At 41.5% G+C, this 12,500-nt stretch overlaps 1 protein-coding gene and 1 long non-coding RNA gene across 2 annotated transcripts in view; one reads left to right on the forward strand and one right to left on the reverse strand.

Annotated features, from left to right (window-relative positions):
- LOC138050737 (D(1)-like dopamine receptor) overlaps positions 1 to 3,418 on the forward strand; it is a 16,983-nt gene extending 13,565 nt beyond the window's left edge. Inside the window, exon 2 of the mRNA XM_068897035.1 lies at positions 1,186 to 3,418. Within this exon, the coding sequence (XP_068753136.1) occupies positions 1,552 to 2,514 (963 nt within the window). The 5' untranslated portion in view covers positions 1,186 to 1,551 and the 3' untranslated portion in view covers positions 2,515 to 3,418. The remainder of the gene's footprint in view (positions 1 to 1,185) is intronic.
- A 1,325-nt stretch (positions 3,419 to 4,743) lies between these two features.
- Positions 4,744 to 12,500, reverse strand: part of LOC138015424 (uncharacterized) — a 32,134-nt gene continuing 24,377 nt past the window's right edge. Inside the window, exon 2 of the long non-coding RNA XR_011125609.1 lies at positions 4,744 to 8,024. This is a non-coding gene — a long non-coding RNA (uncharacterized lncRNA). The remainder of the gene's footprint in view (positions 8,025 to 12,500) is intronic.

Consider the following 12,500-nt stretch of genomic DNA (forward strand, 5'->3'; position numbering starts at 1 on the left):
GCTAGCTCGGTTAGTAAGTAGTTTATTATATGGTTTTTTAATTACAACAATAAAAGCAAGGTGACACACGCTAACACCAACCCAGGCCGAAATAGCTGTCCATGGCTGCTAATTGACCGGGTGAAATGGTTGTGTGCATGCGTGATGTGTTGGCCACACCGGGTTGGTGTTAGCGTGTGTCACCTTGCTTTTACTGTTGTTTTTTAATTACCTTGTGCTTTGCTTTTGCAAGCCCGTAATCGGCCCGTGGGCATTACGGGAGAATAACGCCCTACAATTCAGTCACATTTAGCCAATCAGAGCGCGCGTTATATCGGCTACAAACACAAGCCATATAATAAATGGTCTTAATGACCCCCCAACTTGAAAAAAACATTGCCTGGAACGCTGCACGTACCACAGGCAACCCAGTGTACCCTCGTGGAGGGTCTGGTTCCTTTAATTCTACCGTTATTCGGCCCCCTCGATCTTTATTCCAATTTTTGTCGGTCTTGGTGGGAGCCGATTGTACAGAACAAAAACAATAATTAAAATTGTGCTTGAATCATGCTTCGTGGTAATTTTTTGAACAACAATAATAATTATTGCAATGGAAGTATTGATCCCAGACCCTGTGTGGTTGTCTTCGAAGAATTTAATACATTTGGTTTTTCTTAATTTCGATGATAAATAGCCCTGTTTCGTTGTTGAGCACTGGACTTAGTAAAGATGGCTCCATTGAAACAATTCTTTCTGCATCGTCCACTTTCTAGCTCCATTCAGGGGCATTGTTTCTCTGGAAGTATTGATCCCAGACCCTGTATGGTTGTCTTCGAAGAATTTAATACATTTGGTTTTTCTTAATTTTGCTGATAAATAGCCCTGTTTCGTTGTTGAGCACTGGACTTAGTAAAGATGGCTCCATTGAAATAATTCTTTCTGCACAGTCCACTTTCTAGCTCCATTCAATCATTGTTTCTCTGACTTTTTCAATTTGTCGTAGAGACAAATGTTCCATCACGATTTCTTTCGTTTTTTGGTCTTTTGACACAAGACACATGCGTTTCGCACTGCAACCGAAAAACTTGGCGCTATACGCCCCTGGTTGGCTATTTATCGTCTGATATCAACGTGCGCTCGTGGAATAATTGCTCATTATACTATATCATATTGTGAGTGAATGAATGTTCCCAATTTTTATTTCAGGTGATTCGACGGCCGAAGAGCATAATATATATCAGGACCGAAATCTGGGGTAACGAACACCTGAAAAAGGAAGCAAATTGTTCAAGTTGACGGAGACAACTAAAATCTTTTTTTGCCATCCATTACTAGTCGTACCTACTGGCATATCACTTGCCTTAGGGCAAGGGAAATATTTTTCATAATTCTACTTAACGGGCGGCCTTCTACGCAAACTGTTTGTCAAATTACCTCTGAAAGTCGAGTACCACTGAAGGACAAAAGCATCAAGACAGACAGATTTTGTGACGATAGGAGAACGTCACAAGGGTACGTTGAGCCAGTCTACATTTACCAAGCAGGCACATTTGATCCACACCGAGATCCAACATGAATAACACGACTAATGCCACAGACATTCCTGAATATGAATCTGACGGCTCTTGGTGGGATTGGAATACATTTTTTTTAGCCTTTTTCATTATTGTAATGATTGTGACCATATTTGGAAACAGCTTAGTTTGTATCGCGATATACGTCGACCGGCGTCTCCACAGCCCTACAAACTGGTTTATTGCGTCTCTTGCAGTAAGTGACTTCCTATATGCATCTGCGAGCCTACCCTTTCGTATCCTCCCCAATGTAATCATCATACAAGATGTTTGGATCTGCAAGGCATGGATTTGGGTGGACATGGCTTGTGCGGCAGCATCCATCGCCAATCTGGTAGTGATCTCAGTTGACAGACACTTGAAAATTACCAAACCTTTTGTTTATCGTACAAAGATGACAAACTTGCGCTCGGGTTTGGCCATTGGCGGTGTGTGGCTGTACGCGGCCACATTGTCGACGCTTTCCATTATCGCTTGGCCTGGAGCGCGAGGCGTTCGATTGAGCCCTCACGGCTTATGTTCGAATATCAACAAAACATTCTACACGGTAGTGAACATAGTAGCTTTTCTGTTCCCACTTATTGTGCTCGTGACTTGCTACAGCATAATTTTGCGCACTATCTGGATTCAGTTCAAAAGAAGGCAGCACATGAGTGCCAACTTCAGCAGCAAGGAAGACAGGCATACACGAAAGAGCGTGCGGCGGGAATTCAAAGTCACTAAGACAATTGCCATTGTCCTGTTGACTTTCACTTTGTGTTGGGCCCCATTTTTTATCGTGTTCACTATTCAACAGTATGATATGTCTATAATGAGACACATTCCGGAAGTTCTCTTTAAACTGATCGTCATGATTCTACCAAACTTAAACAGTACTTTAAATCCGATCATTTACGCGTACTTTAATACTGAATTCCGGAGCGCATTTGAAAATGTTCGCGCGAAAATCTTCCCACTTTGAAATTTGTTTCATTTCTCACCTGAAGTTAGGTCCTAAATTACCTATTCCAAAAATGACAAAAAATTGGGGGGTCACCGACTTTGTTTCGGAGAAAAAGGCGAGGGAAAAATGCCCTAATTTCGACAATCGACAGATAGGTCATCATAACGAGATGTAGCCTCATCTACTCATCCGCTGAAAATCATAAAAATAATATATTAGAGTCAATGTTTCAGTGTGCATAGAAATATTGGAGTGGGTTTTGTAGATAATTGCATGCCGCTGGGGATATCGTAGACAGTAGAGTTAATCCTCAACGAGCGTTTTCGCAAGCGCTACTTGTTGTAACCATTTCCGGAACTAAGGACATACGGAAAGAAAAATTAAAAAAAAAGATAATTTCTTACTTTGTGAATTTTTCATTTCAACACATTTTGTAGATTGTAAGAAGAGTAAGTGATTCATGTCTTATAAACTAGGGGTCACCGATGATCTAAAAGAGTAAAATCGATGTGATGTTGCGAAGCTCTTAAAAATTTTTTGCGTGACCTGTAGGGGAAGGACTGGAACCCAAGACAGTATCGATCGATGAAAGGTTTTTGGAAAAAAAAACTGTTTCTCAAGCATAGCAACGAAATTTCAAGCAGTGGTTATCTTTATTTGGTTAGTGTTTTGGATCATATCTCTCCATTGCCGCCTTTCTCATCTTCTGGAGTGTGGTTTTTGTGGAATATAATCTCTGGCTGTTCCTCTTAGGTCCGCACTATCCAAGTGCATTAGGAGGAGAAGATAATTCTGCTCTATTTTCGTGAAAGTAAAGAAAAAGAACTTAAAAATCATGTAAGAAGTTCGTAACGTAATAAAAACATTTTTAAAAAACAACCCCATTAAATTTACGCAACGTCGCTAAAAAAACCGTTCCTCGAGTTTTCAAAACGTTTAACCACTACCAAGAGAAAATGAGTGCTACTCGATTAGTGACCTTTTCCAGCCTCCCGGTCCTTTCTCTGTAACGTTTCATGATGCATATGAATTGGACATAAATGTGCCATTCTTTAGCTGACCTAGAAAATTTTCCCCGGCGTTTTTGTTGCCATAAGATCTTAACTAATGCTTGAAGTAATGCGTTACATATTACACGGCTACACGGACAACGTTTGCAAAAACGTAATCCTTCCTTGTACTTGTAAAAGTTTATTGCCGTGACTTGGTCCCACGGCCTGCTCCCGTCTGACCTTGTAGCTCAGTCGGCAGAGCAGCGGTGATCTAATCCGAAGGTCGTGGGTTCAATTCCCACCCTGGTCATAGTTTTTCTCTGTCCTTGTGTGGGCCCATTTCCATCAGTAGGGCTAACGCTCACATGGTTCATACGGGGTGGAAACTTAGCACTTCTCATTACACTCTAATCAGTTAAGTCTGTTACATATTACAGTTGCGTTATCTGCGCAGTAAAAGTTGCGCACAAACGATTAGCGCGAACGTCCTTTAGAAGATAGTTGTATCCATATGCGACGAACGGGCCCGTCAACACAATAGTTCATTAACAAGCTTTTCTCAAGCCACTTTTGCAAGACGCGGAGCTCCACCATCGGAGAATGGCATTCACAATCGGAACCAGGGACCGAAGTAAGATCGAAAGTCCTCCTTGATCGAGGATACCATGATAACTGAAATCTGACCTTAAATCAGAAACTCAATTCTTGCACGCTTGTGTAGCGTGCGAATGCAATTTCGGGAGCTCCAGGATAGTATGATCATGTTGTATAGCTTCAAAGTTTTTCAAGTTTAAAATGGTTAAGGATACTGTGCAGTCACTAAAAGCTGAGAATGACAAGCTAAAGGAAAAAGTGGGAGAAATTTTTGCAGAACTCAAGAAAGTTCAAAAACCTGAAGGGGATTCATGCTGGCGGCCATGTTGAAAGTGCATCGCATCCTGATGCGACGAAGTCCTTGGAATATGATGATCTTAATAAGTTTAGAGACCGGGTCCCGAACAAAATATCTACTCTTGGCGGAAAATCACTGAAGCAGTTATCGACCTAAGTATCAAAAGTCTCGATGGCGATCCAAGAGTATAGTTACTCCTACAATTGTAACCTCAAACTTGTTGGCGTCCCTCAGCTGGGACCACTCGAAAATACCTTCCAGACTTCGCAGCTTTGCCCAAAATCAATGCAATTGGAGTAGGTGTCAAACCGTATGACATCGACATAGCCCACCCGATACAAAAAAAATAAAAAAAATCAAAGCTTTATTTCATTTCTGAGTCCATTTCATCAAGATGTGCTCTTCCGTGGAGCCGTGTTTTACAACTACGATTAGTAATAAAAATTGTAGAATAACAGACTATACTTAAAAATCTAATTTACCTAAATGCTAAAAATGTAACTTTAATTTACTTAATCCATTGTCGGAGTAAAATCGATGTGATGTTGCGAAGCTCTTGGAAAATTTAGTTTGTCACGATTTTGCGTTACCTGCCGGGGAAGGACTGGAACCCAAGATAGGATCGATCGATGAAAATTTTTTGTACAAAAAAAACTTTCTTGAGCAGAGCAGCGAGGTCTCAAGCAGGTGTTATCTTTATTTGGTGAGTAAAGACCGCAGTCCATAATATCTTTTAAAAAGCGAATCCACCAGTCTGCGCAGCCCCTCCTAAGTATACCCCACCATGCTTCAATACGTTGAATGGAAACTGACTTGCCATACAGAAAAATTTTATCTGCAGCCATTGTGTCATTCCCGTCTCGCTCTGTAGAGCTGCAACATACGTATTTTCTGTCCCACAGTCCGCTCGTATCAACTTTGGTGTTCCTCCGATTTGACTGACACAGTCAACGAAGTACTGTTCTATGATAGAAGGGTAATTGGCCGTATTTATACTAGAGGACGTCTAAGAAGTCCAGACGCATTAAACGTCTAAGTGCGACTAATATAAATACGGGACGCATGCACTTAATTTCGACGGATAGAAATCAAATTCCCAATTTTCTTCAAAAGATACTGAGATTTAATTACCAAAGAGACTGTGTACACTTCATTGCTAAGTGGGTCCCAGTTTATTAGTGCGCCCCGTCTTTACAGTAGATTGTCGGAGACGACTAAGACGTCTGTTAAGTTAGTAGACGGCTTAGATGTCTGAGACGACTAAGACGTCTGTTAATTGAGTCGTTTAGACGCACTTAACTTGAGACGTTTAATTCGTCTGACGTTTAATGCGTCCACCTTATAATTTCCGGTATTTATACTAGTCGTCTAAGACGTCTAAGATGTCTTAGACGTCTGAGACGTCTTGGACGTCCTCTAGCATAAATACGGCCATTGTTAGAAGGGCCGACTTCTAACCACATAATAGGGACTTTAAGATAGTACACGACGGTAGACTGGGACGGTTAGATGAGTGTCATGCCACGCAAAATCCCCGTGACATTTGACCGTCGTGCTTCTAGGACGGTATGTTTTCGCCGGGTTTCTCGTCGTGGAATCTACGGTGAAAACGGTAGGAACTCATCCCTACTTATTCGCACTATTTTAGTCTTTTCCTTCATTATGCATTGAAAACTGATCACCCAATGGGTTAAATGTGCATTTGGTTGTGTTTGTCTTGATTTATCCATCGCTGAAATGAAAAAATCTAGCGAAAATTCTGAGTTCATTCAAAGACATCACTCGGCCACATCGCGGCTCAAACCAAAATTTGCTTGTTCTCAATGTAGCGTTATCCATAATCCACCATGACACAGGAGGAAAGCAGAAGAGAAAGGTAAAAGAGATAATTGTAGCCGCATTTTTTGTTTATGAACCAATTACCCTCAGCGGATTTACACTCGCTAGAATCCAAGGAATCTAAACAAAATGGTTCAAATTCCCAGTAAGGATAAAGAGGATTCACTGATTCGTATTCATAGTATAAAATAAGAAATTCCTCCTCGCTAATTGAACCTTCTGCAAAAGAAATTACAAGAGAATTTCTCGCCTCTTTAAAAGACATGTTTATTCCACCGTTCTACGGTCGTGTTGGCCGAATCTTAAGTTAAAAGTTTTCGCGCCTTTCTACCGTACTCGTCCAAATTAAAGTCTCCGGTTTACGCATCCAACCGTCCCAGCCTACCGTTGTCCACTATCTTAAAGTCCCTAACACGTCGGCTATACCCGTCAATGACGCCTTGTACACAAAAGCCAAAGGGCTTTCACTTGTCATATCCATCAATATGCCAGAGGTGATTTGACCCCCGGCACTTTCCGTTAGAATTGCAATTAAAAACCAAGAAGGAAAGCCTTGCTGCCACCATTTTGATTTCATTCGATCATGAAGTTGAGAAAAATGTTTGTCACAAACTGAGAGAAAAGTCGATAAAAAAGTCGAGAAAAAAGTCATTAAAAAGTCGGGAAAAAAGTCCAGAAAAAGTCGAGAAAAATGTCGGGAAAATTAACCAAAACTCACAAAAAAGTCGCGGGGAAAAGGTCGAGAAAAAGGTCGGGAAAAATTCGAGAAAAAAGTCGAGAAAAATGTCGGGAAAATTAACCAAAACCCACAAAAAAATCTGGGAAAAAGTCGAGAAAAAAGCCAAAACTTGAGAAAAAAGTCAAGAAAAGCAAAACCAAGAACAAAGTTTGCATTGCATTAATCGGGCTCCGTACCGTAACAAAATAAAAAAATGAAATCAAGGGGGACTTCGCAGCGGTCCCCCATCCCCATCCATGTACTACTCCCCATTCGGTGGTGCTTAACTTTATGAGATCAACGATTGTGATCTTTGTCCTGAATTCGCACATATCCTGTCGAATTTCATAACACTTGAACGAACAAAAAGAGCAAACTAACAAAAACCGCCATCCTTTGTTCCGTGTGTTGTTAGCAACACGCAAGGTTACTTGATCATAGGCGACCGCTAAAATTGGTGTCACTTCTCATTTTCAGTGCGATTTTACATGTGCAACCAAACGTACGATAGAAAATTTGAACGTAACAAAACTCTCCTAAAGTGTTTTCTGAGGATTTTACTTTAATATATTCGTGGAATAAAATTTATGATGTTTTCATCTCGCAAATATTGTTGCTGATGGCAAATTGTTTTATTCTCGTTCCTTAAAAGTTCCATCTGCTCTTCTTAAAAGCTATATTTGTGTACCTTGCTTACTAGTTCGCATTTTTGAGCGTTAAAATAGAAACGTCGGTCGTATCAAGTCGTATATTTGACGTCTCCTGTTCATATACTAACCCTGCCGGGTAGGGATAAGCCTTGGCTTTAGTGACCATTTGTCTTGGAAAGCTGTAGGAAGTTCAGAATACACGCTTAAGCTTGTGGTAAAAAGAAGTCGTAAATGATCAACATGTCAGCCTTGAAGCCAATGTTTCTCGATTTCCTTTTATTTTCTTCAATCATTCTGGGTCAGTATTCACTGAATCACATGTCTTCTCAAGGGGTATTTAGCAAAGACATCTACCATGGCACTGTAATGATTTACGATACCAAAACAATATCGTTTACTAGTAGAGCCACACATTACGCAAGGACAACTTGAATCTCCTGAAAAACAAAACGTAGCTCAGTTGACAGTTATGGAAAAAAAACATTGTCAAGCTACTGCACTACCACACGTACGCAATGCATTCCTAGTTTTAAAAATAGCCCGTATCTCCTCAATTCTTCTTCCCCCCCCCATCCCTTCCCCGCTAAATATCCCGTATATTTACAATTTTTTCCTAAATATCCCGTATCGTGATCGCTTCTCGGTCTTTTGGCCAGGATTAGTTTTCTCGGCCAAGGGCTACGGTAAAGTACTATTGTACTACGGTACTTTTTTCAGGGCCGTATGAGGCAGGCACAGAACAGTTTCGGCTGTGTGTCTGTTCTCTCGAGAAGCGATCACTAGTGTTTTTTTGGTTTCGTTTTTGATAGCTTTTTTTTTCAGCTCGAGTGTAGAATCATGAAGAACTTTTGTAGTTTATGAGAACTATTCACTACTTGTAGGTTTTGTTGAGTTTTGAATCGATGATAGAGAGAGTTTTGAGGATTTGATCCGGACTGGACTACTGGATTTAAGTTTATTTCTTAACGAGATTTCAAGTTATTGTGCAACATTTGGTACGAAGTTACTCCAATACTGAAATCAAGGTTATAGAATTTTAAAATTAAACTTCGGAATGGACTATGGAACACGCAATTACGGCATTTTAGATTTTTGAGCATTGAGAAAAATGGAGTAAAGATGTTGTCTTCTTGTCTTCGTCACGGCAGATTTAAACAGTTTGCAAGGAACTAAACCAGGATTACGGAACCGGAATTCGAACACAGGATGATATATCTTGTTGACTGAATAAGTTTTTCGGATGATTTAGAACTGATCTTGTAATTTTTGGATGAACGGAATTAAGGAAGCAAGTAAAACTGTGGGCTTTGAATAAAGTCTCTTTCAAAAAAAAAAAAAATAAATAAATAAATAAAAAACCCCGTATCCTGATAACCCCTAATATTAATAGGGCTTCGTTGTTTGCATTTGTAAATTTAGAAACATTAATTTTCAGACATTTCTCGTCTTAAACCTTTCGATTAGCATTCCTTTCCTGAGCAAAAATACCCATCGATCAGCGAAAAACAATTTGCTTAGCCATTTTAGAATAAATACACTATTTTCACCTCGTTTCCATGATGCAGTGGTCATTGTCGTCACCTATAATGAAGATAACGCGTGTTCGGATATTCACTACATACACATCAAGTATCATGAGAAGCGCAATGTAAGTCCGATGTTAGAAAGAAAGACTTCTCTCTTTTGTTTTCTTTAGCGCTAAATTAACCATGCATCACTGCAATTTTGCAGGTCTGAGTTTAGGCTAATTGTAGCTTCTTGTTAACAATTATTCAACGAGCGCACGTTGCATATGAGATGATAGATATCGAGAGTTACCCTGCGAGCACTTGGTTTCTCCTATGCGTTCCAAGAGGGAAACCATTGCGAGCATGTGCGAAATACGTCACAACCCACGTGATGTATTTGACATCACTTCGTCTTATTTCGTGGGAAATCACTACACAGCAGGCTTGTCCAAGCGCGGTAGTTACATAGCTGAACGTACGCGCAAGCGCTGAAACAAGTTTACTAACTCGTTTTACCGGTTCAAATAATTTATTTGTCCTTGGCGTTGGACGGCGGATCATTCAAAGAAACTAACGGTTGCTCGCAGTGGTTTCTCTCTCGGGAAGCGTAGTTCGCTAGTCACCTCACATTCAACAAGCGCGAGTGGAATAATTGTTTATTAAAAAACTGTGTTTTCCAGAACGGCCTAGTAAATCATTTCAACTTTATGTCTGCACCCGTGTTCTGACATTTGAGTTCATATAGCGCGCGGCTATGCATCGTTCCAGACGAGTTTATTTTATTGAGTATGGGACGTGACTGAGCTGACAGCTGAAGTGTTTCAACGACTTAATGAGAGAAGAAAGGTTACGAAAATGTCCGTTACGAGAAGGATTAATGACATCGAGGAGCTTTTGTGTGCGATTGACGTCTTTGACGAAGTTATTGCAGTAGAAAAGGGTCTTGATGAAGCAAGCGATGGAGAGATTTTATCGAGCATATGAGGATTATCATCAAGTACTACAAGTGGTTGAAGAGCATCAGATGTCAATTACCTACCTCCGCGATCAAGTTAAGCTAACTTAGAAACTTCGAGGCGACTTCTAACACCATCCGCACGTGGTGGTGAGAATTTACGGACACTATCAGTCATGTTGATCTGATCCAAAAGGCGAGGAAGATTTACATGTAGTAGGGACTGTTAGCCAAGTCGAGTTAAGGTCAAACGGTAAGCAACAACCACGTGCTTCGCAATCGCGTTCCGGGTTGGGTACCACCAGTGTTTCACGGGCTTCTCAGTGCTCTCGGTGGCTGGCGAAAGAATCAGGCTTGCTGCGGAGATAGCTGCGATGATTGTTGAGGCTTCTTTGTTGGGGTGAACAAGATTCACTTGCTCAGGAAAGGCTACGTTTGGAACAGCAGGAAAGACTCCTAAAATTAAATCTGAAGACAGAAGCTAAAGAAAAAAGCTATGGGGACTTTCAAGTTATTGACGATGAATATTCCAGTCGAATACGTCCGCCGTCTGCTCAATCGAGTGTTAAGTTCGTGTCTTCCTTCCGTATTAGTACATCACGTGTTTCAAGAGATGAGAGACCCCGTCTTAGTCAGCCATGTAATGAAGCTCCTTTAACTGAGTCACGCCCTCAAGACGGGGTGCCTCAATCGCCAGAAACAAAGCCGTTACGCCTTATCAACTCCATTTCCTGATTTTCGGTTATTTTAAGTTCCCAAGACTGAGATCGCAACGTTTGACGGTAATCCTTTAAATTACCATTTTTTTATGAAGACCATTAAAATGCTTAATGCTATGCAGGGCTACGAAAAGGCAAAGGAACTCCTAAGGAAACAATTAGGAGAGAAATATGATGTGTCTAAGTTACCCTATGGGCCGCTCATTGGATTAAATGACAATGAAGCCCTTAATGACTTAGCTGACGACTTGCAAAGCTGTGAGATTATCCTTAAGGTTGCGGTCAGGTTGGTTCAAGTGAACAGTGAGCAATAAATAGTTCAGGTTCTTAAAAGAGTGCCGGCATGTTTGCGTTATCGTTGGCAGAAGAAGGTTCAGGAGATCAGAGTTTGTGGGAGAGACCCCAGCTTCACGGATCTGAAGAAGCTTATCAGCACAGCTGCTAAAGAGGAGAACGATCCAGTTTTTGGTTTCATCCTGGACCCTGTTTTCAAGCAAGATCGAAGTAAAGTGAAACCGAGATCCAGGTTTTCCAGTACGCACACGGTGCATGCTGCTCCAACAGACCTCCCTAACAGCCCCAGACACACCCATACACACAGAGAGGGTATTGGGCGTGGTTTCGTTCCGGTACGCTCGAGTGTTGGCCTTACCTAAAAGCCAAGTGTCAAATGTTTCCTGTGTAACGGAGGTCACAAATTGGAAACCTGTGGTCAATTTAGAGCTAAACTGAAAGTGAAGAAAAGCTCAATTTCGTCCGAGATAGAAATCTGTGCGAAAACTGTCTCTCTTGTCTCATTTTGCGAGTGGTTGCCTTGAAATCAAGGCTTTGCCTATTGTGAGGTGAAGATCAAGCAAGGGTCGAGCCAAGGATCTGATGATAACGACTTATGCATTGTTAGATAGCGGTTTAGCCTCCTCCTGGTGTAGTGAGAGTCTCCTAAAAACGTCTCGTTGGGACGCGCGTCCAGGTATCCTTGTCGACAATTGAGACAGACGGCACCCCTTAATCATGTCGTCGGGTGAATTTGGAGGTAATGGATAATATGGTTGAGCTGCCAGATGTTCTGACGAAGGACAAGCTGAAGGTTTCCACAGACTGCGTCTCCAGTCAAGATGATGTTGACCGATGGCCTCATCGGTCGGGCATCAAAGTACGCCAAGTAATCTGGAGTGAAGTGGAGCTGTTGGTCGGTCAGGACGTCCCTGAGGCGCTGATCTTGTGAAACACGAAGCTGCCGTGGAAATGACTCGTCAAAGACCCTGAGCTGTATTCCACACATTCTGCATTCATATCAGACCTCCTTGACAAGGGATATGCCAAATGGGTCCCAGAAGATCATCGTAAGGTGTGTTATCTTCCTCACCACTCTGTTGGTCATCCAAAAAAAACCGGAGAAGGTGGTCGTTGTCTTTGATTGTGCTGCGCGTTGTCATGGTACATCGCTAAACGATAGAATCCTGAGACGTCCACACTTGACAAACAAGCTCGTTGGAGTTTTTGTGAGATTTCGTGAACAACCGTTTGCTTTAATGACAGATATAGAAGCTATGTATCATCAGATTAAGGTCTACCCAGATGATTGTGATGCTTTACGCTTCTTGTGGAATCCCAATTGCGACTTAAGCAGAGATCCGGAAGAGTTTCATATGTCCGTTCACCTGTTTGGTGGAGTGTGGTCAGCTAGTTATGCAAACGTTGGGCTTCTGAGGACGGTGAGAGACAACAGTT

This window comes from Montipora capricornis, chromosome 1 (genome assembly GCF_036669925.1).
Source record: "Montipora capricornis isolate CH-2021 chromosome 1, ASM3666992v2, whole genome shotgun sequence".
Classification (NCBI taxonomy): domain Eukaryota; kingdom Metazoa; phylum Cnidaria; class Anthozoa; order Scleractinia; family Acroporidae; genus Montipora; species Montipora capricornis.